Source organism: Hibiscus syriacus, unplaced genomic scaffold (genome assembly GCF_006381635.1).
Source record: "Hibiscus syriacus cultivar Baekdansim isolate YM2019G1 unplaced genomic scaffold, ASM638163v2 tig00110893_pilon, whole genome shotgun sequence".
Taxonomy (NCBI): domain Eukaryota; kingdom Viridiplantae; phylum Streptophyta; class Magnoliopsida; order Malvales; family Malvaceae; genus Hibiscus; species Hibiscus syriacus.
This window is the reverse complement of record NW_024062901.1, coordinates 1,672,448-1,697,109: the sequence shown is the minus strand read 5'-3', so window position 1 is coordinate 1,697,109 and position 24,662 is coordinate 1,672,448. Positions and strand designations below refer to the sequence as shown.

Sequence of the window (24,662 nt, the reverse complement as noted above, 5' to 3'; positions counted from 1 at the left end):
CATGGATGACTGGCAATTCAATATAGGACTATCCAAGTAATTAATCGGGTTGGCATGTGGTTGATTCACGTGAAGCTGTCAATGATAACGCACTAACCTCATCTCTCATACTGCTTTTGCAAGGACCATCTTCGTAGTTCAACCCAAATTCATCTGTAATCAAAGATTTATATTTATGAAGTCAATAAGTAGGTTTAAGGGACAGCAAAATTTAGCTGTTTGCAGTTGAGACCTCATGAATGAAAAAGATAATGCCATCTGCTCAATTGTGTCTATGCATTGCATTCCCCTTAAATCATTATATATAACCTTTGTACTCAATCTCTGATCACTCAACCTCAATTTTGCTTTGTGATCATCAGCTAATTAGCTGATATATCATTTGATTTGGTTCCCTAAACCGTTTGTGTTTTAGGAGGGACACCGTCAAAGCTCGGTTCCCGATGAAGATCCGAGGAGGCGCACCCGTGTGCTTCTTTCTCTATTTGCTATTGTCGTTAGGTTTTCGAATGCGGATGGTAAAACAGTCGAGGTTATCGGGGTTGGTGAGTGCGCCGATTGTGCAGAGAATAACTTCGAGACTAGCCAGGCATTTCAGGTACCCACGTCATTTGCATGCGTATCATTTTGCATGTAAATATGAATGTGTATATGTGATACGTGTTAACATTTTTTTCAGGGCTTCGTGTAAACATCGACTGCAAGCCAGAAGATGGAAGTACTTCAAGACACGAGGTTCGGGGGGTTGAACATGGGAATTTTAAGGTATCACTTCCGAGGATACGGTTAAAGATGGGAGATTGAAGGAAGAATGCTATGCGCAGCTTCATAGTGTGTCGGCTGCACCTTGTCCCGCTCATGACGGCATGGAGTCGACCAAGATCGTGTTGAAGTCCACTAGCGATAAGAAACACAGCTTGGGGTTGAAAGGAAAGCTGAGGTTCTCACCTGTAACGTGTGCTTCGGCCTTCTTTTGGCCTCACTTTAAGTCCTCCATTGCCAAGTGGCACATCCTCCATTGCCTAAGTGGAACCATCCTCCTTTGCCAACGTTTCCTCTTCCGCCATTGAAAGGGTTCCACCACCATCACCCCATATCCCTATGAAAAAACCACTTCCTCCACCTGTTCCTGTTTACGAAAATCTCCCTCCACCAGTTCCGGTCTATAAGCCTCCACCGGTTCCAGTATACAAGAAGCCACTTCCTCCACCAGTTCCGATCTATAAGCCTCCGCCAGTTCAGTATACAGAAGCCACTTCCTCCACCTGTTCCAATCTATAAGCCTCCGCCAGTTCCAGTATACAAAAAGCCACTCCTCCACCATTCCAATCATAAACCTCCACCAGTTCCGGTGTATAAGAAACCACTTCCTCCACCAGTTCCAATCTATAAACCTCCACCAGTTCCGGTGTATAAGAAACCACTTCCTCCTCCAGTTCCGGTTATAAGCCTCCACCGGTTCCAGTATACCAGAAGCCACTTCTCCACCAGTTCCGATCTATAAGCCTCCGCCAGTTCCAGATACAAGAAGCCACTTCCTCCACCTGTTCATCTATAAGCCTCCGCCAGTTCCAGTATACAAAAGCCACTTCCTCCCCAGTTCCAATCTATAAACTCCACCAGTTCCGGTGTATAAGAAACCACTTCCTCCTCCAGTTCCAGTGTACAAGAAGCACATCCTCCTCCGGTTCCAGTATATAAGAACCACTTCCTCCACCAGTTCCAATCTACAAGTCCTCCAGTTCCCGTATATAAGAAGCCATTGCCTCCACCAGTTCCAGTGTATAAGAAGCCACTTCCTCCTCCAGTTCCAATCTACAAGCCTCCACCAGTTCCGGTGTATAAGAAACCATTCCTCCTCCGTTCCAATCTACAAGCCTCCGCCAGTTCCGGTGTATAAGAAGCCACTTCCCCCTCCAGTTCCAATCTACAAGCCTCCGCCAGTTCCCGTATATATAAAACCATTGCCTCCACCAGTTCCGGTATACGAACCACCTCCGACACCAGTCTATACGAAACCGCTTCCACCACCAGTTCCGGTATACAGCCAAAACCCCTCCCTCCCATTCCTTACAAGCCCTCCCTCCGCTTCCCAAGATCCCTCCATTCCCTAAGAAGCCATGCCCTCCCCTTCCTAAGCTTCCTCCTCTCCCGAAGATTCCTCCCAAGGTCCTTCCACCACCACCAAAGTTCGGAAAATGGCCTCCATTGCCACCACTTTCTCCCCATCATCCTTAAGCTTTTGTAGCCATAAAAAAGGTTATCGTTTTAAGCTATTAAACCAGGTTAGTGGAAGAAGTTGTCCAAAAGTATCTCAAGCAATAAAAGTATTTTGAACGAGGGACGAATGAAGGAAAACACACAAGAAAGTTCAAATCAAGAGTGAAATTGTTAATTTATTATTTATATTTTTGTTAATTAATGTGTCAATTTCTTATCTTCTGTTCAATAAATAGTAGTACATTATGGTCTTGCTTTCCTTTGCTTATCCAAATTTAACCTACAAGAAGTTTCTCCTATTTTTCTTTCTGGTGCTGGTACCACCAGCTGAGTTTAGCAGACGAAATGTCTTACGTATTTCTCTCCATCTTTTGGCTTTTCATGATGAAATCTAAATTTGAATTAATGAAAAGAAAATGGAAAAAGGACGGTGCAAGCTGACCAAATGAGTAGCAAGCATCTTACAATTAATGCCACACCAAACCATCGGGTGGTTGTGCTCTCTCTTTGAAAATCTGAGTTTCTGCTTCGTCATGTACTTAACGCTATTCATCGCTATCACACACAATTCAATGATCATCATCGTTGTCATCTTCCTTTCTATCTATATATACATATCAAAATTATTTTATTTTAACAATTCGATAGTTAAACTATTGTTGCATTTCATGTAAATTTCCTAATCAACAAACACACAGGAATAGATGGTTTGCTGTTCAAGCCACCTGGCTTGTATGAAAGCCTAAGTTGTGTGGGATCTTAGCTACAACTGCTCAGAAGGTGGGAGTTGTAGATATTCCAAATGCCGGCGTACGTATATCTTTTTAGATTTTGTGCTCAATTGAATGTATGCGATTGCACTACATTTTCTATTTTAACACATTGATTCGGGCCAATGTTTGACAAAGTTACCTCCACTGTCATGCCAAGTAATTGTTATTTTGGTTTCAGTTTTGCTTCTAGTTGAACCAGAGTATTTGAGCTGTGTGTGTAACATATATCATTAAAGCAATAGAAACACCAAGGAGTGGAGCAATATAACACTACATTCCTTAGACAAATTAAGATTTAAATTCGAACCACCTCAATGAAAATATTAAATTAAAAGAATAATCTCATCTTATAATATTTGATCTAATTAACTAAATAGAATATTAAAAATAACAGAAACTGGTGACACACCTTTGGTTTCACCGAGAAGATAAATAATAATCTCATCTTATAATATTTGATCTAAATTAACTAAATAGAATATTAAAAAAATAACAGAAACTGGTGACACACCTTTGGTTTCACCGAGAAGATAAATGAAATATAATATATGAAATGTTTGCACACATGAAATGCTAAAATAAGGTCACAAGGAGGGAGGGGTTCCTCTATCCCTTGAATTAAATTATATTGGATTTTTATTAAAAAATGGAAATTTAAAATAAATATCTTTCACTTTTTTAAAGTAAAATTAATTAGTTTAGGATGTACCAAAATCATTGAGATAAAAATATTAAAAAATCGTTATTATATTAATTGTGTGTAACAACCATATTAAATATTTGCTTAATACAAAATTTTAAAAAAAATGAAAAGTTCAAAATAATAAATAAGATAAGCTAATTTATTTAAAATAAATTATCTCTTTATGAAATATTCAAATTAATAAAATACAAAACTGTTGAATATGACAAAGGAATACATAGTTTTTTTGAATTATGTTAAAAATACAACTTTGATTCCCCCCCCCCCCCAAAAAAAACTTATATTCAAAATAAACTCTCTATTTATTAAAAATAAAATATTAAACCCAATTTTTATCCAAAAAAGGTTTAAATTAATACAATATATTATATAATAATTTAATTATGATTTTTTTCAGAAAATTAAAATAGGTTTTATCAAAGAAAGCAATATATATATATATATATATATATATATATCATTTTATGGGATTTAATTTTATAATTTTCTATTCTAATGAAGTCCTTTTATCAGTGGACTGGTAAAGTTCAAAAATAGAACTAAACTCCGGCCATCTACTATTTTACTAATGTGAAGACCAACGGTGTCGTTTTGCTCCCCCGCTGCCAATACGATAAAAACCATATGCCGCTCGGATCCCAATGATTAACCCTAGTCGAATTGTAAACCTTACGCTGGTTAATCTTTCCCCGTCACGATTAATCCACGTGTCTATCTCTCAACGGTCGAGATCCTTCCTCTTCCTATATAACTCCTCCTCTCTGACTCAAAGCCCTATCTAAACATCCCTGCAAAAAAAAAAAGATCATCTTCTTTTAAAAAATATCAGTATCATGGCTACGAATCCCAAGGTCTTCTTCGACATGACGATCGGTGGTCAGCCGGCCGGTCGAATTGTGATGGAGCTCTTCGCCGATGTCGTGCCTCGCACCGCCGAGAACTTCCGTGCCCTCTGCACCGGGGAGAAAGGCACCGGGAATCTGGCAAACCCCTCCACTACAAGGGTTCATCTTTCCACCGTGTGATCCCCAATTTCATGTGCCAGGGAGGTGACTTCACCGCTGGAAACGGCACCGGAGGCGAATCCATCTACGGATCCAAGTTCGCCGACGAGAACTTCATCAAAAGCACCGGTCCCGGTGTTCTCTCAATGGCTAATGCCGGACCCGGAACAAACGGATCTCAGTTCTTCATCTGCACAGCCAAGACCGAGTGGCTGGACGGCAAGCACGTGGTGTTGGGCAAGTGGTCGAAGGCATGGACGTGGTTAGAGCCATCGAGAAAGTTGGGTCTAGCGGTGGAAGGACCTCGAAGCCTGTTGTGGTCGCCGACTGTGGGCAGCTTTGTTAGGAAAGAAAGGCAATGATTACTTACTAAACTGCCAATTCTCACTCTTTTTTCCTCCCTGGAAATCTATAATTCTCTGCTTAATTTAATGGAAAATGGTGGGTCATCACTGTTCAACACCACAACGGCTAAACTCACTATATAATGCACTCAAAATAAATAATTCACGAAATAACGTTCTCCCAAGATTATTTGTTGAAATAGGGCGAAATCAACAGTGGCCGTAGGTCGCCATGCACTCCAGCGCCTCCTAGGTCCATGCACGCCCGACGACCAAGGAGGTCGCCATGCACTGCGGCGACATCCCCTGCTGCATGCTCGCCTGCTCGCGACCTTGCCGGGACTCCATGGCGACCTACACATGCACGATCTCCCCATTCTTCCCATGCATGAACCGATCCTTGGTTGCCTCGAGTGCCCCATGCATGAACCGATCCTTAGTCATCCTTGGTCGCCTCGAGTGCCCCATGCATGAATCGAGCCCCAAGTGCATGGCATGATCTCCCCATGAATGAATCCTTGGTCTCCCCGAGTGCATGGCGACCTCCTTGGTCGCGGGCGTGCATGGCGACCTAGGAGGTCGTTGGGAGTGCATGGCGACTATGGTTGGGTTGTGCATGTCCCATGCACAGAAGCAAGGCACGTCGTAGGTCGCCCGGAAGGCATGACGACCTACAGCCACACTGTTGATTTCGCCTTATTTCAACAAATAATCTTGGAAGAACGTTATTTCGTGAATTATTTATTTTGAGTGCATTATATCGTGAGTTTAGCCCCACAACAACTGCTATGTTGATTTTCTTTTCTGGACTACTCAGGTTAAAATGTGAGCAGTATTGCTTCTGGGACATGTGGACCCATTACTGTGACATCTTCTACTTCACACAACAGAAGACCAAGTACCACCTCCGTATAGTGTGTGACATCTTCTACTTCACACAACAGAAGACCAAGTACCACCTCCGTATAGTGAGATTTTATCGAAAAATCACCCTTTACAGAAAGGTATGGTGTTAAGATAGATGTTAGATCTGTAATTTTTTTTAAACATTGCTTATAGGTAATTAATTTCAGACATTTTTTTTTAAAAAAATTTGAATTTATCACCTTTTACAGAAAGATATGGTATTAAGATAGATATTGGATCTGTAATTTTTTTAAACAGTGTTTATAGGTAATTAATTTCTGTTTGAGTAATTTTTGTATAAAAACACCACAAAAAATATTAAGTAGCTTTGTTTTGTTTTTTTTAATAAAATTTAATTAGTCAATCATTTTCATTTCCATATTTTTTGAAAAAATTAATTCCTATAACCATAAAGAAAATCACGTGACTTTCGCACTTATCATTTTCTTCAAATAATTAATTTTTTTAATAAAAATTTTCATTAAATCCTAAAAATAAGATAATAAATACATTTTTTCTTCAATAATAGTAATAAAATAATGAAAATTGTCTCGTCTCTTGATTTTGTCATTATTTAACCAACCTTTTTATGTTGAATACGTTTTAAATTTAATTGAGCTTCAAAGTTATTCTTAGATACATTGAGATTATATATATCAAATATAAAATTCTTATAAATATGTTTCTGATACACTGATTGAATGGATAATTAGTGAATTCTTATAAACCACTGCTGGTTCAAGGGGATTCGCTACTTAAGGGGATGACACACATTTAAATTTTCAGTAGCATTAACTCATTAATTTTTTATTAATGTGTGATGCCAATAAAAAAAATATAAATTAATGACTCAATTATCAAAATAAAATGAATTAAAAATATAATAATAATTTTTTTTGAAAAATCAATGATAAAACTTAATTATCAAGGTGCACATCGGTCTTGTCTAAGGTAAACATCACTAGTTTATTGGTTAAATAATGAAAAAATCAAGAGACGAGACAAAGTTTATTGACACTATTTTTCATTATTATTATTATTGAAGAAAAAAAGGTATTTTATTATCTTATTTTCAGGATTTAATGAAAAATTTATTAAAAGGAAAAAATATTTGAAGAAAATGATAAGTGTAAAGTCACGTGTTTTTCTTTATGGTCATAGGACTTAATTTTTCTGAAGATAAGAAATGAAAATAATTAGCTAATTAAATTTTATATTTTTTCTGAAAAAACAAAGTTACTTCCTTAATATTTTGTGGCGTTTTATTTTACAGATCTAGCGCTCATCCCAGAAAGGCATGAATCATCATCTGTAATTTATTCGAGTTGGCACCACATTAGTGTAAGGCGCAAATGATGATCCGAGCCTTTCTGTAAAGGGTGCTAGATCGGTAAATCGAGTTGGCCCACACATTAGTGTAAGGCGCAAATGATGATCCGAGCCTTTCTGTAAAGGGTGCTAGATCGGTAAAGTTTCTAAAAGGGTGTTTGATAAGTAAATAAATTCTATAAGGGAAATTTTTCGGTAAAAACGCCTCCGTCTAGTAGGTTAGGATGGGTATGGATTGGGTAAGATTTTGACCAATCCAAAAAAATAGATCTGTTTCATTCGAATTTGAACCAATTTGAGTTTAGAGTGATTTTATCCCACTTGAAATTTGATTCGAGTTTTTTTAATAAAATTCAAATCTGACCCGCCTGAAAATAAATATATTTATGAAAAATTATAATTTTATTTAATAAAATAAGAATTTAATTGAAAAAATAATATGAAGATGGGGTACTCTTATAATTATTCCTAAATATATAAGATAAAATTATATTATTTTTCGGTTCGGGTCGAGTATTTTTACCCTAAACCGACCCTACACAAACTTCTACTTTAAAAAACCCTATCCAACCCGACTCAAAGCCATTTTTTATAACAAAATCCAACTCGATCGGGCAGAACCCACCGGGTTCAGGTTCCGTGCTCCTCATCTTTTACCATCAACTAATGAGTGAATAAGGAACCAATAAGCTCATCAAGATGAGATACTTTAGGTTCTTTGCTTCGATGATCGTCATCTTCATCGATTGCCAAGATTTTGGAAGAGATTAAATCATCTTCCTCACAAACTTTCATTAGAGATGATTTCTCCATATATCCCTTGAGACCATTGACAATCACATAAAATCTATCTGTTATAGCTTTGATGTCTTCATCCAGTTTCGTCTTGAAATTCTCATAGCTATGGTTGAGAAGACTGATTTTCGTTTCCCCCACTTCATCAGTTCCTTCACGTGACTTGGAGTTTGTTCCAAATCTCCTTGGCATTAGATTGAGTTCCAAACTCCTAAATCATTGGCTTAAATGAAGAGCATCATTCTATCTTCAATAGACATAATTTGTCAATTAAAATATGGTGACTTGTTAACCGATTATGAATTTTCAATGTAATGGGAGCTGAAGGTTGAAGTCATCTTTCTCGGTTGATTGTGGAATTTGATAGAGCTCTCTTAGGACATTCTAAAGGTTGTTAAACCATCGATAGAGCCGTTCTGATACCAATTAGCTTTATCGAAAAACTTAAATAGCCAAGAGGAGGTGAATTGACCTTTTAAAATTAAGGGTGGAAAAATAAAATTTGCACAAAAAATTTAGAGTGATTCAACTTTCTAAACCAAAGTTACATCCACTACCTTAGCATCCACACTAATATTTCTAAAATATACTAGATCTGCTAATCTTTGAGGACGAAGTGTAACCTTACAATAACACATGATGTTTATACGCCAAAACCTTGTTTATATCTCCAGAAGAGGGATTACAAATTTAGAAAACTGAAGAAAACCTCACAAAGACAAATGAGTTTGCACTAATTAAGCACACACCGAAATCACACTTGAGTAAGAATAAACAAGAAGCTCACAAGTGTGTTACAAAGAATATGACAATTTAAATTCTAAAACTCTTTTGATGTTGGTTTGATCTTGCGATTAAATTCTTATTGTTCTCCATTTGAATCTTTGTCATTTTATGTATTCTACATCATTCTAGTCGTTTGGAGCCATGGGGATTGATTAGGAGTCCTTGAATGCATTAATTTTGAGCATTTAATGCTCACCTGCGCATTTAGTATTGATACCAAGTAGGTGGGTGTCGAAACCGACCATCCTAACGATAAAAAATATAGTTGTTGAACCGTCGGTATCGATACTATTTATGTGAGTATCGATACTCACCCACCAATATCAATAACAATACCATGGTATCCATATCAACAAGCTTACTGAAATTTCGGTATTGAAATTGACATGGTCTCGAGACTGACAATAGTTTTTTACTAAATCAAGTGTTTTGTGCTTTAAAATAATATTTATAAAATGTAAAAATACTTAATAATACTTATGTATTTTTCATACGCAAAAACACTTTTAAATAATTTATGAAAAAATATTTATAAAATCGTAAAATACAAATTTTAACAACTTAAAACATTTTAAATATCATGTTTTATCAAAATAAAAAAATGGTTCAACAAATATATATATATAAAAGCTACTCTTCAACAAAATCAAGACTATGGAGATTGGCTCATCACGCGATGTCACGGGATCTCCTTCCATGAAGGTTGATCGAGTAACAAAGAATGCTAAGAACAAAGAGGCTCAAGGAGAAGGGGGCCAAGATGATTCTTCTTCAGACATTGAGGAAACGTCTAAAGATTATCGCGTACAAGAAAACAAGAACTATCAGTCAATGGCATCCCATGCAAGGAGGGAGAATCCTTAGATGGCGGAAAGAAATCATATGCAACAATGGTGATAGGCCAACACCAAAAAAAACAAGGCTTGAGCCAAGAATTTCGTCGAAAAGGAAATTATCCTTCAAGAAGGGGATGTGGCAGTGGTTCCAGTGGTTCTTTCCCAAAGATTCGTTTTTCAGAGAGAATCCATGAAATTATTAATAGGAATATGAGACTAATAGTCATTATCCGACTGATGGACAAGAGATTGGTTATAGAGCACTACTGAACAAAATCCAGACCTTGTGGAAAACTCAAAGAAAACTTTCATTTAGTAGACCTTGACAACGATTATTACCTGGTCGGGCTGGAAAACGAAACAAACTATGCGGGAGTGCTTTTGGAAGGACCATGATATATGGGAGTTATTTGACTGCTCAACCTTGGAACAGAAGTTTTACCACCGCGACCCTATCTATCAGGTTATCGTTTGGGTACGTCTTCCGGGTCTTCCTTATCTATATTACTTCAAGATCTTATTTCAGAAAATAGCCAATTCTATCGGTAGAGTTATCAAGATAGATTACAATACTAATGTTGGTAAGCGTGGACAATTTGGGAGACTTGTCGTAGTGTCAATCTAAACAAATCACTATTACATATATCGGGATTAATGATTTTGTGCAAAGAATTGAATATTAGGGTATTCACCAAATATGCTTTGATTGTGGGGTGTATAGCCACACGAAAAAAGTTTGTATTGCGAAGGGTAGTGATCACCATATATCGGGAATCCATTTGCTCTTGAGGAAGAATCGCATTTTGAACCTTGGATGATCGCTTTACTAGGGGTATAAAACCTAGGAAACAACCAGGAAATACGGAAGAAAGAAGAGGAGAAAATAGGCCATCAAAAATCAAGATTTACGATTCTTCAAGACCTTGAAGATGAGACTAATCAGGATAATCAACAACAGATGCAAGGGCAGCACCTTGAAAGTAAATAAAAAAGCAATTTGGTAATATTCCAGCACATGAGGAAAGAAATACTGGTAGTAACAAAAACAACGCCAAAGGTAAAGGAAAAAAAGTTACACGCCGAGCATGATAAGGAACGATAACCCTAACCTTAGTGCTGCAACATAATTTAAGCTCATATGTGCACGTGAGAAGCTGAACTCAGAGAAAATTAGCTACTTTGTTGGAAGACTCTGTCAACAGTCTGTTGCTGGTTTTTTAGCTATTTGCTAGGAGCAAATTCGAGTTTCTGTTTTTAAGTATTTTTAGCACCACTAACGTAGGATTGTTAGACGTGGTTAGTGGAGATTGTTAGCCAAGTTTTTAGTATTTAAACATTTTATGTTCAGCATTTTAAATATATAAAAGAAAGTTCAGCTCTCTCTCATTGTTCTATCATCCAGTTTTGTGACCTTCCTCTGAAATCAAATATTTGGTATCAGAGCTAACTAATTATCAGGTTCATATCCAGGGAATTGTTGAGTGAGAGAGAGAGAGCACTTAAACACAAGGGTAAACACGGGTTAAAGAGTGAAAATGTTGTTCATAATGCAGAACAACGGATCTGAAATCCACTTCACAATTGCCTTTCTTTAAAGGCATAAATTATTAGTTTTGGAGCTTGAAAATGAAAATATTATTCAAGTCTCAAGAATTGTGGGGTTTTGTTGAAGATGGATTTGAAGATGCTCAACCTCCAGAACCTGATCAACAATTGAGAGAGAAGAGAAAGAAAGATTCCAAGGCATTGTTTATGATACAACAGGCCTTGGATGATGAAATCTTTCCCATAATTACCTCGACAACCACATCCAAGATGGCGTGGGATACTCTAAAGCAAGAGTATCTAGGTGAAAAGAAGGTGATTAGAGTGAGGCTGCAATCACTAAGGAGAGAGTTTGAAATAGCTCTAATGACGGACAAAGAATCTGTCCAAGATACTTGTCACGTATATCCATTTGGTACAACAAATGTGTCATATGGAGAAACAATGACCAATGACATGTGGTTGGAAAAGTTCTAAGAAGTCTCACAAACAAATATGATCATGTTGTAGCGCTATTGAAGAGTCAAAGGACATGCCATATTACACCTTTGATGAACTCATGGGATCCTTGCAAGCTCATGAGGAGAGACTCAATAGAAATGGTGAGAAGAAGGAAGATAAGGCATTCCATGTGAAAGGAAAATCCTCAAACAAGGAAAAGATAAGGCAATTCAGTGGAAGAGCTAGAGGAAGAGCTGGCTCAAGAGGAAGGGGTCGTGGAAGAGGACATAATATGAAAGGAAAAGAGAAATCATATAAGGTCCACTCAAATGTTACTATTGCAATAAGCCATGCCACAAAGAAGCTATGTTGGAAGAAGGAGGAGGATAAACAAAAGGGTGATCAAAAGTCTAATTTGTGGAGAATGAGCAAAAGTTGTTCTTAGCACAAAGTGCAGCTGGCAATGATGCAGGAGGTGGCGTGTGGTATGTTGACAGTGGGTGCTCCAACCATATGTCAAGTGCCAAGTCTATGTTCAGAGAACTGAATGAATCTTTAAAGAGCAAGGTGAGGCTTAGAGATGGAAAATATCTTGAAGTGGAAGGAAGAGGCACGATTGCAATCAAAACTGAGCAAGGAAACACTAAGCTCTTATATGATGTGCAGTATGTGCCAAATTTGGCTCACAATTTGCTGAGTGTGAGTCAATTACTCAATTTGGATATTCAGTACTGTTTGAGAATGATTTCTGTTTGATCTGTGATAAGAAATCCAAAGAAGTTGTAGTAAAGATTGTTATGGGGAAAAACAGAATGTTCCTTCTTGATTTATCTGGCAATGTGAGCAAAGCACTGACAGTTAAAGGATGATGATGCCAAGCTGTGGCATCTGAGGTATGGTCATTGGAATAGGTAGGGTTGAAGTTATGAGTTCCAAAGACATGGTGCAAGGGCTGCCTAAAATTGGTGAGCTTGAGTTGTGTGAAGGATGCTTATATGGAAAGCAGTCAAAATGATCATTTCCTAGTAGCAGAGCTTGGAGAGCAAGTGAAAGTTTGGAACTGCAACATGCTGATCTCTGTGGACCAATGCAAACAGTTTTCTTGTTGGAAGTAAGTATTATTGCTCATAACTGATGACTACTGTAGAATGAGTTGGGTCTACTTTCTAAAGGCTAAGTCTGAGAAAACCTTAAGATTTTTAAGGCTATGGTTGAGAAACAATATGGTTTATGTGTGAAAACCTTAAGAACATATCGTGGTGGTGAACTTTTGTCAAATAAATTCATCACATTTTGTGAGGAGCAAGGAATAAGAAGAGAATTGATTACACCATATACTCCAGAGCAAAACGGAGTAGCTGAGAGAAAGAACATGACTGTTGTAGAGATGGCAAGAAGCATGCTCAAAGCTAGAGGTGTACCAAACAACTTCTGGTGTGAAGCTGTAGCTACTGCAGTGTACATCCTCAATGTCTCTTTTATAAAGGCAGTTATGAACATGACACTATTTGAAGCATGGAGAGGAAAAAACCATCTGTAAATCATTTAAGAGTTTTCGGTTGTACAACTTATGCTTTGGTTGATTTGAGATCTAAACTAGATAATAAATTTTGAAATGTGTATTAATTGCCTATGCTACTCAATCTAAGGCATATAGACTGTATAACCCTCTTACTAGTAAGATTATGGTCAGTAGGAACATTGTGTTTGATGAGAATGCAGGTTGGAATTGGGAGCAAAGAGAAAGTTGTGACAGTATTCAGCAGAAAACAGTTGGGACTGATAGTTCAGGGGAGGACTCAATTGTGCCAACAAATAATCAGTAGTCTCCAAGTCCTCCTACAACACCATCATCTTCAAATCACTGCTCATCATCTTCTTCAAGTCTTTCATCATCAAGTTCATCGAATGATTCTACACCAAGAAGATACAAGACTCTTGCTGACTTGTATGTAAACTGCGACTTTGCACTAATGGCAGCAGATCCAACCAGTTTTGATGAAGCTAAAGATGAAGTTGAATGGAAAGATGCAATGAAGGTGGAAATCAAGTCCATTCAAAAGAATGAGAAATGGAAATTGGTTGATCTTCCTGAAGGGAAGAATGTTATTGGACTTAAGTGGGTATTCAGAACTAAGTTCTATACAGATGGGAGTATTTAGAAGCACAAAGCCAAGTTGGTGGCAAAAGGGTATGCACAACAAGAAGGAATCGATTTTAAGGAGACATTCTCACCAGTGACAAGATTTGAAACTGTGAGAGTGGTATTAGCTTTGGCTTCTCAATGGAAATTGGATGTGTTTCAGCTGGATGTAAAATATGCATTTCTCAATGGAGACTTACAAGAAGAAGTTTTTGTTGAGCAACCACTCGGCTTTGTCAAAGATGGTGAAGAAGGCAAGGTTTACAAGCTGCAAAAGGCACTTTATGGACTGAAACATGCTCCAAGAGCCTGATACACCAAGATTGACTCATTCTTTCTTCAAAATCAGTTTGAGAGAAGTAAGAATGAGCCAACTCTCTATGTGAAAAATAAAGGCTTGAATGGATTCATTGTTGTCTGTCTTTATGTTGACGACATCATCTACTTTAGCTCATCTCAGAAGCTGCTAAATGATTTCAAAGCATCAATGATGAAGCAATTTGAGATGACAGACTTGGGACTGCTTCAGTATTTCTTGGGTCTAGAAGTAAAGCAAGGAGAAGATGGAATATTTCAGTGCCAGAGGAAGTATGCAGAGGATTTGCTGATGAAATTTTCAATGAAAATATATGAAACTGTCAGAACTCCTATGAATCCTAATGAGAAGCTGCAGAAGGAGGATGGCACAGGAAAAACTGATGAAAAGTTGTTCAGAAGTCTTGTAGGAGGTCTGAATTATCTCACTCACACACGTCCTGACATTGCTCATAGTGTAAGTGTGGTATCTAGATACATGCACTCTCCAACAAAGCAACAACTAGGTGCAACAAAAAGGATTCTGAAGTATGTTGCAGGATCAACTCATTTTGGAATCTTGTATGAACATGTCAGTGAGTTCAAGTTAGTTGGTTACACAGACAGTGATTGGGCAGGCAGTTTAGATGATAAGAAAAGTATATCAGGGTCAGTTTTCAGTTTTGGCTCATGAGCTATCACTTGGAGCTCAAAGAAGCAGGATATTGTGGCTCTGCCATCATGTGAAGCATAATATGTAGTTGCTGGTGCAGCAGCAAGACAAGCTGTTTGGCTTAGAAAATTGTTGAAAGATTTATGTTGTGAGCAGGAAGGAGCAACTGAGTATGGTGTGATAACAGGTCTGCGATTGCTATGACAAGAAACCCAGCGTTTCACGCAAGAACCAAACATATTGAAGTTCAGCATCACTTCATAAGGAAGCTTGTGTCAGAGGAAACAATCACTCTAAGATTCTGCAGCACAAACGTCCAAAATACAGATCTGTTTACCAGGCTTTAGCTCAAGCCAAACATCAGTTCTTTATGGAGAAAATTGGTATGTATGAGTTTGAATTAAGAGGAGGTGTTGCAACATAATTCAAGCTCATATGTGCACGTGAGAAGCTGAAGTCAGAGAAAATTAGCTACTTTGTTGGAAGACTCTGTCAAAAGTCTGTTGCTGGTTTTTTTAGCTATTTGTTAGGAGCAAATTTGAGTTTCTGTTTTTAAGTTATTTTTAGCACCACGTAGGATTGTTAGACGTGATTAGTGGAGATTGTTAGCCAAATTTTTTAGTATTTAAACATTGTATTATTCAGCATTTTAGAATATATAAAAAAAAAGTTCAGCTATCTCTCATTGTTCTGTCATCCAATTTTGTGATCTTCTTCCTCTGAAATCAAACACTTAGCATGCAGGAACGTAACATTAGGATAAGTGAGGAATACTTGATTGATGTTCCAGTTAAGACCGGGAATATTGAAATCAGAGACAAACCTAATGGAGACCACTTACCGGAGAACCCTCAAATTATGGCCGCTAATGAAGTGGAAGTTATTGAATACAGCCCACCCATTGGCCATGGTAACCACAAAGCTGTAACTATCAGAGAGGAGAGTATCTCTCAAAGAATCCGAAGAGGGCGTAAGAATCAATGAGAAGGGTTGAATGTTAAAGGAATGAAGAAGGGCTTGAAAGTGAAAAAACCGAGCACCTATAAAGCCCCAGATCCTCCATTATTATCGGACTGCATACAAGCTATTACTACACAAAGACAAGATCCCCCTCATAATTAAGAAGGGTCATCGGGTATTAGTGAAAATGCTCAAGTAAGGAATTTAAACAATCACCAAGATACTGGTATAAAGGAGAACCCTACTCCTGGTATGTCACATACAAGGGAACCATGCTAATTTCTCCTATGGATATTATTTTCTGGAATACTCAAGGGGTGGTTCAACCTACTTTCCAAAGAACTTTCATAGGAATGTTGAAGACTCACAGACCCATTATGTTTGCTCTTCTTGAAACTCGTACGAGCGGCACTAAAGCGGTAAGAATTTTCAATTCTTTTAACTTCACCAATTCCTTTCGGATAGAGGCGCAAGGTTTTAGCGGTGGTATTTGGCTCATTTGGCAGGATATAATGGAGGTTAGGATTTTTAAAATCTCCAACCAATTCATTCATGGCAAAGCTAGAAAGGTTGAAGATTCTAGATGATTTTTCTTTACTAGGATTTATGCTAGCCCTCATCCCACTATCAGAGAACATGTCTGGAATTTCCTTTCTACTCTTAACCCCAGAAGAGACGAAGCGTGGATTCTAGGTGGAGATTTCAACTGTATCCTTAGGAAGGAGGATCGGTGTGGTGACAACACTCAATTTAAAGGAGGTAGCAAATTATTCAATGATTTTGTTTTTAACAATGGTCTTTTTGAAACTGTTTTTCAGGGATCCAACTTTGCTTGGAAACGAGGAAATCTTTGGCAGAGGCTGGATCGTTGCTTAAAGAATGGAAAATGATTAGAGATGTTTCCCCATTCCAGACCGCAACACTTAGATCGGATAGGTTCCGATCACTGTCCAATTTTATTTCAGACCCATGACCACCAAAAAGACAGATCTAAGAGACCCTTTAAACTGCTGGCAGCCTGGTTGGATCATCCTAAGTTTGGGGAGTTTATCCAAGAACTGGGTACTTCGGGCGAGTTTATGGCAAACATCAATGGGTTTAAAGAAAAAGTGACGTTGTGGAATAGGGAAACTTTCGGTTCTATCAATAAGAAGAAGCGCGAGATTAAAACTAGGCTCAAAGAAATCGATAGAGCTCTGCAGAAATATACTCCGATTTCCTCGCTCAACTCGAAAAGCAGCTAAGAGATGATCTAGACCATATACTCAGAAAAGAGGAGCTGCTTTGGTTTCAAAGAGCTCGTTGTAAATGGGTGAAATATGGGGATAAAAATACCGGGTATTTTCATTCAATTGCAACGACCAGACAGTAGAGGAATATGTTTACGTCTCTAAAACTACCAACTGTACAAAGAATCTCGGAGCCAGAATCCCTGAAGGCTCACGTTACTAGCTTCTTCAAGAATTTATTCACTAGCGAAGGTAATGATCTTCCAGCGTTTGATATTAGAGGCTCATTTTCCCCGTTGAATGAGGCTCAACTTCAGCTCCTAAGTGCGCTTGTTGAGGATATAGAAAAAAAATGCCATATTTGAGATGGGAGCATTGAAAGCTCCTGGAGAGGCTGGTATCCATGCTGTTTTTTACCAAAAAAACTGGGACCCAATCGGAGGAAATGTTTGCAGTTTTTTGCGTTAGGTCTTGGGAGGCAAAGCTATCGAAGCAACGTTAAACAGGACCGTCCTTGTATTGATTCCCAACGTCACAAAACCTGAGGCTATAACCTAATACCGACCGATAAGCCTTTGCTCCGTTCTTTACAAAGCTATTACAAAAGTAATCGTCAATAGACTCAAGGGTCTTTTACCCGAATTAGTAGCTGAGAACAAAACGAGCCTTGTACCTGGTCATTTGATAACCGATAACATCGTTCTTGCTCAAGAAATCATCCATTCTATAAATTGAGGAAGGACAAGAAGGGGTGGATGGCCATTAAGATTGACCTCGAGAAGGTATACGACCGACTTGAATGGTCTTTCATTGAAGACACCTTAGATGACATAGGAATTCCGATAAAACTAACAAGGGTTATCATGGATTGTGTTAGTTCTGCTTCTACACAAATAGTCATAAATGGAACCTTAACCGAGCCTTTCAAGCCTTCGAGAGGGATTCGACAAGGGGATTCGATTTCCCCTTATCTTTCGTTCTTTGCATGGAAAGACTTGCTCAATCCATTACTAAGGAGGTCAACAATAACAACTAGAGACCTATCAACCTCTCCGCCTCGGGCCCAGGTATATCTCATTTGTTTTTCGCCGATGATTTAATTTTCTTTGCTGAAGCAGATTTAGCCCAGCTTAGAATAATGAGGGAGGTTCTCCAGAGGTTTTGTAGCAGTTCCGGCCAAAATATTAGCATCCCCAAGACTAACATTTTTCTTCTCGAAAAATGTTCCGACTCAACTTCGGAATACTATTAGTGGGAGTTTCGGATTTAAAGAAGTTCAAGACCTAGGCAAGTACCTAGGAATTCCTCTCCTACATAAAAGGGTTACGAAAGCTACTTACCATTAGATTATCCAACGGATCCGTGATCGTCTTTCGGGTTGGAAGGCAAAATCTCTCCCTTGTCGAAAGGATCACATTAGCAAAGTCGGTTCTGTCTACAATCCCCTATTACTCAATGCAAACCACCCTTTTGCCGAAAAATGCCTGCGAGGAAATTGAGAAGTGGATTAGAAAGTTTGTATGGGGCTCTAACCAAGAAGGCAACAACATACATCTTGTGAACTGGGATACGATGTGTAAACAGGTGAAACATGGCGGGATGGGGTTCAAAGATTTGTGAAAGCAGAACATGGCGTTCCTTATGAAGATTGCTCATAAGTTGATTACTAAGCCGGACTTACTCTGGGTTAGGGTGTTGCGGTCTAAGTACAAAATAAAGGACCACGTACCTGATATTTTGAATCATAGAAGTTGTTCTCACCATTGGAGAGGTTAAAGCCTGCGTTTCTATAAAAAATCATTTGGACACTCGAGGATGGCAACTCTGTCAGGTTTTGGAATGATATCTGGTTACAAGATGTAGGGCCTTAAAAAGTTTTGTTTGCAACCCGATGTGCTAGATGGGAATGAGAGGAAAGTGAGAGATTATGTCAAAGATCAAGGAGATTGAAAGTGGAACGAGTTGAACAACCTTCTCCCTAGAAATATTTTGAATAGACTTCAGGCTCTCCTTCCACCGTGTGGAGATAATCAAGACGACAAGCCAGATTGGGGAGGTTTGATAATAGGGAGTTTTCAGTTAAATCCGCCTATAAAGCTCTAGAAGGGAACATCAATTAGGAGCATACGCGACTTTGGGAACATCAATGATAGCTTATTAGTAAAGATCGCATCATCACAAATGCAGAACGGGTCAGAAGGCATATGGCTTCGGACCCCAGTTGTTGGAGATGTGGGAACCAGGTCGAAAACGTTAGTCACATTCTCTGGACTTGCTCTAATGCACTGCTTACTTGGAAACAGTTTGTTGCACCTGGGAAACTTGAAGAATTTCTTTCGATCGATATTCAAGATTGGCTCTTGGTAAACCTGACTGAAGATAGATACACTGGAAAAAAGACAAATAATTGGAACAGCCTATTCGGAACGTTGATATGGACTCTTTGGGAACGCAGGAATCAGGCGATCTTTAACACTGAGAATGTGGAAAGAGAGACTGTGATGAATAAAGGATACAGAATTACCAAGCAGATAATCGATGCTCTTAAATCTAACAAGGAGCAGGAAGGGACCATCCCTAATCTTGACCAGGAACTAGGACAGAACCAGGATAATGAATGGCACACCGTCCATACTGATGGCGTCCATAAATCAGCTACTGGAGAAGCTACTTGTGGAGGCGAAATACGAAACTCCAGAGGGGAATGGATGATTGGTTTTGCGGAAATATTGATATATCCTCCATCTTCGAGGCGGAGTTGTGGGGAATCCATGAGGGTCTTCAAAAGCTTTGGAAATGGGAATCAAGAAGGTTGTGATAAAATCAGATAGTAAAGAAGCAGTGAAGTGTATAAAGGAGGGACAGATGAAAAGGAGGCAATTTAGCCTTCTGCAACATGTTGACAAGATGCTGAAGAAAGATTGGATTGTTGAGTTCGAATACAACCCCAGAGACCAAAACACATCAGCTGATAGCTTAGCTAAGCTTGCTTGGGATCTTACTCCAGGCCTGCACGTGCTTAAACAGATGCCAACTAGGAAGATCCCACTTGGCGAGAAGTCCCTTCTTGATTTTTTCAGTTTAGTATATATATATATATTAACTCAGTTTAACTTTTTATAAAACAATTTCATATATATTTGAATAAAAATAAATTAAGTTAAAAATATATAAAACCATTAATAAAATTTTTAAAATTATTATTTAAGTTAAAAATTAATTTAATGATATATATAATTTTTTTTTGTAACTTTATCAAAAACTTTAAAAGTTTTAAATAACTTTGAGTTATATATATATATATATGAAATTGTTAATAAAAGATTAGAATTATTAAATTTAAAAATATTTAATTTCGTGATTATATATATATTATTGCTAATTTTTATTAAATGATTTATTTTATAAATAATTATATATATATATATTTAATAAAAGTAATTTGATTTAAGTATATTTAATATTTAATAAAAATAAATTGAGTTAATATATATATATATAATTATTAATAAAAATGTTCAACTTTTTTTGTTTGGTATTTGTTACAATAAGTTATATATCAAATGTTGCATTTTATAATAAAGGTAATAGGTTAGCTTGGTTGTTTCGGTGTGGGTTTTTCAACCCAAAGGACACATGATTGAGTCTAAAAATCCTCCTTTTATTGAACAATTATTTCTTCTTCAAGTAGTTTTCTATTCAATTGATTGGATATAAAATAAAATTAAAAAATTCTAAAGATTGATAATAAAAATAAAAGGATTAAATAATTGAGTGATGTATAATTCTTAAATTATATAAGAATTTAAAATTTTAGGAGTGATTGTTCAACCAGCTCATCCGAAATATATCTATGTGTTCATGGGTTGCCTCATCCGCTCCTTTAACCATTTAATCATTAAAAAAATCTAAAAAATTGATAATAAAAGATTAAATAATTAGTGAGTATAATTCTTAAATTATATAAGAATTTAAAAATTTTAGGAGTGATTGTTAAACTAGTTCATCCTAGATATATCTATATGTTCTGGGTTGCCCTCCTCCGCTCCTTTAACCGTTTAATCATTAAAATTGGGATCAGAGGATAGATGGATATTCTAGGGAGCAATCACTTTACTACTACTACTCTACTTTTCGGCTACATAGTTTTAGATCTTCGTTTTTGAGGTTAGTGTTAGTGAAAATCCAGCATTATCTTCTAATACATCCCTGTAAGTGCATTTAATGGTCTCTGAAACAGTAACTTAGATCTATCTGCTCTGCAATCAATGTGTTAGCCTTTCTGGTATGTACGTTCCTATACTTTACAAACAGAAATTTCAAAAGAACTCATTAATGGAGGTAGTTGAGGGTTGAAAATGTGGGTTATTTACTTCACCTTGCTACTGCAGATGTACATCCATTGGTGTTGATACAATTCCATCATTTTTCACTTTTATCATCTTCCTGCTTTCATGGATTTGGCACAGAAGCTCCTGTTCACAGCTTTTGTCATTTTTGCAGCAGCCATTGATGGGACACAGGCTGCTGCCATGGTCTCCGGTGCAGTCTTCTGTGACCAATGCAGAGACGGCGAGAGGTCCCTTTTCGATTATCCCCTTTCTGGTAACGTTCGATTCGATCTCTGCTCAGTTGTTGTAGAATAGATGGCTACATTGTTGATTGCAACTAGTTTTCTTGTCTGTTTGTTTTCAATTGATGTGATACTATAAAAGCAAATGGTCTGAAGAATCTCCTATGGATCGATTTCCGTCTTGCAGGAATGAAGGTCGCGATTACCTGTACTGATGGTGATGGACAGGTGACAATGTCAAGGGAAGAGACTACAAATGTATTTGGAACCTATGTGATGAGATTTGATGGTACACCAGACTTAAGTAACTGCAATGCCCAGGTTTCGGGCAGTGGAGAAGGGTCGAATGACTGCGGTGCAGCTCCTGGTCCTGCCCAAAAACTTAGACTTATGTTCAGGATGTTTGGCATGGAGATTTTTGGGGTGGATTCTTTGCTTTCTGAACCTGCTCAGCCCATGTCGTTCTGCCCGAGGTCATCCGACCCTGTGCCTGCACCTGGAGGAACACCTACAACGCCTTCTAGACCAGCACCACCGACAGGGTCTCCTCCGACTTTCAGGCTGCCGCCATTGCCCCCATTGCCTCCGATGCCACCGCTGCCCTACTCCGAAGCATCGGCTTGTTCACATCAGTAAGTACAATTAGATCTGTATATCAATAGGGCCAATTAGCACATAATGTACATGGAGTTAAGACGTACCCAATCTACTTGTGCCATCGGGCTCGGGGCAAACATTGACCCCATGCTCTAGAATACACATGCAACCTTACATTTCATTGCTATCAAGTAGCAATGCATATTTGCACTTTTTGTTAAAATTCATGTGAGCTGAAAACTTCAAAGCTGACAATGACAGATCAGACTTGGGAACTTTTTATCGAGCTACAGTTTCCCAATTCACAGGAATTTTAAGTCACGGTTAGCTGGCCGGGAGTAATTCATCGAACTCAGATAAAGTAATCAATGATTTTGTTGCGGATTTCTACTTTTCCAGGTACTGGACAATGCGGGAGTACAAATGCTACTGGAGGGAACTGAACCCCGAGTCGAAGGTTTCTGTTATTTTCGGGCCACTTGCTGCTAGTAGATATGGAACGGATATGACCCTACGGGAAAGCCTTGAAGGGCGAGGAGACCCCTACAAGACTCTGCTAAGGGAAGCCACAACTGCCCTTCTCAACTCCTACAATAGCCTTCAGTTCCCATACAGTTCAGTTGGTGTCGTTACACATACCAATTGGGCCCTTATGAGTTCAACCCGAGGCGTCCTTATCACTGCTTTACGGTTCATAAGGGCTAATTCTGGCTCTGGCGGAGTCACCTGCAAATTAACCCCTTGCCAATGATCTTCCATTGTTTGCCAATGCCATTGCTTTCTCTATTAATAATCTATTAGTAGCTCTTAATACCAGATTTGAATTCAATTATTTTGATTCAGTTGAGAGTGGTCTAAACTCTAAAGGATGTAAAAGTACAACTACGTCACCATCTACACATTCTTCATATTCACAGGATTCTTGATTCAACTCACAACTACTCATCATAAAAGCAGTCCTGATTCAATTCTTTGTTGTTGTACTCGCAACAAGAATCCATCACTACAACGCTTTATGTGAACACTAATTTTTCATTTTACTTAAATTATTATTTTTAAGATTACTATTATTAATATTAAATATTAGTATTATTATTATAATTATTATAATTATTATTATTATTAAATAAAAAAATAAATATTACAAGGCCCAACAGAACCGACCCAATCAATTACAGGCCCAACTCGGATGGCCCAACAGACGACCCAAACCCTTTAGAGTTTGTATAATTCCTGCTAGGGTTTCTAACCTTAGAGTCGCCGCTGCTCCAAGAGCTTCCAGAACGACCACGCTGCCGCCAGGTGTTCCAACCAGCCATTGCCGACACTCAGCCACCTTCCACCGCCTCACCAAAATACTCCAGAAACGCCACGACGCCTTCCACACGTAAAAGCTATATGGCGAGTCACCACATAGTTCGGTGACTCACCGAACTTTACCTTTGTGACCGGTCCAAGACGAGCCTCGGTGGTGGCTATAAAGCCACCGAACCTGCAAGAACGACGAGGAGACAGACAGCAAGGAGGAACACATCGACAGCAACCCGAGAGCAAGCCAAAACACACGCACAACAAACAGAAACCAACAGAGGAAGAGCAACAACAACCAATAGTAGAAAACGAGAGGAAAAACTTACCTGTTGGCACGGAGGAAAGCAAACGACGCCGGAACCGTCGTTTAATCGAAGGTAAAAACCTTTGGTTTATTTTAGATCTAGGAAATTCTTGAGGTTTTTAGGAGAAAAGAAGGCCGGATTTGGCTTTGGGGTTGTTAGATCTTTAAGGTAGGGTAATTTTGTACATTTCGGCCACCGTGGGTGGTGGCCTGCGGAGGTGACTGGCGCCGGAGCACGGCTGTCGGCCGGAGGTCAAACTCCCTTCAGTGGAGTTTTTAGAGAGAAAGCAGAGAGAAATTTTTTTCTCATTTAGAGAGAGAGAAGAAAGGAAAAATGAGAAGCAATGGCCTTTAGGGCCGGTTTTCTGGGTTTAAATACCCCTCTCCAAACGACACCGTTTTGGGGAGGGGTATCTATGTAATTTTGGGGACCGTCAAAATCATTTTGTGGTCCCTGTATCTTTTATTTATTTCAATTTGGTCACTAAATTATATTTATGAATATTTTATTTTGATCACTAAATTTTATTTACTTATAATTTAGTCACTACCTTATTCATATATATTTAGGGTAAATAACTGATTTAGTCCCTTATCATTTAATTAATATTTATTCTAATCCCGATTAATTAAATAAGGCTAAATTACATTATTAGTATTTAGATTTTTTTATTATTCGAGTTAAAGCCTTTAATTTTAATAATTATTATTTTAATCACTGATTAATAATTAAGGGATAATTACAATATTAGTAATTATATTTTTATAATAAATTTAATTAGGCCATTAATTTATATATTTTATTTTTTAACCCCTAATAGTTTAATAATTTTTATTTAATATACTTTGCAATTTAATTTTATAATTTTAATTTCTTTTATTTTGATCATTATTTA

At 37.9% G+C, this 24,662-nt stretch overlaps 2 protein-coding genes and 1 pseudogene across 2 annotated transcripts; all 3 read left to right on the top strand.

The window, feature by feature from the left end:
* Positions 1-4,468: 4,468 nt before the first annotated feature.
* LOC120145272 lies at positions 4,469-5,049 on the top strand (annotated as a pseudogene).
* Positions 5,050-11,322: 6,273 nt separating this feature from the next.
* On the top strand, positions 11,323-12,551 carry LOC120145361. Its single transcript, XM_039159216.1, has 4 exons — positions 11,323-11,702; positions 11,752-12,080; positions 12,155-12,381; positions 12,450-12,551. Exons 1-4 carry the CDS (start codon positions 11,323-11,325, stop codon positions 12,549-12,551), a joined length of 1,038 nt encoding a protein of 345 aa, XP_039015147.1.
* An 8,869-nt stretch (positions 12,552-21,420) lies between these two features.
* On the top strand, positions 21,421-22,967 carry LOC120145270. The gene is made up of 3 exons (XM_039159151.1): positions 21,421-21,586; positions 21,742-22,186; positions 22,551-22,967. The coding sequence occupies exons 1-3, from the start codon at positions 21,436-21,438 to the stop codon at positions 22,900-22,902; spliced, it is 948 nt and encodes a 315-aa protein (XP_039015082.1). The 5' UTR covers positions 21,421-21,435; the 3' UTR covers positions 22,903-22,967.
* Positions 22,968-24,662: the final 1,695 nt, after the last annotated feature.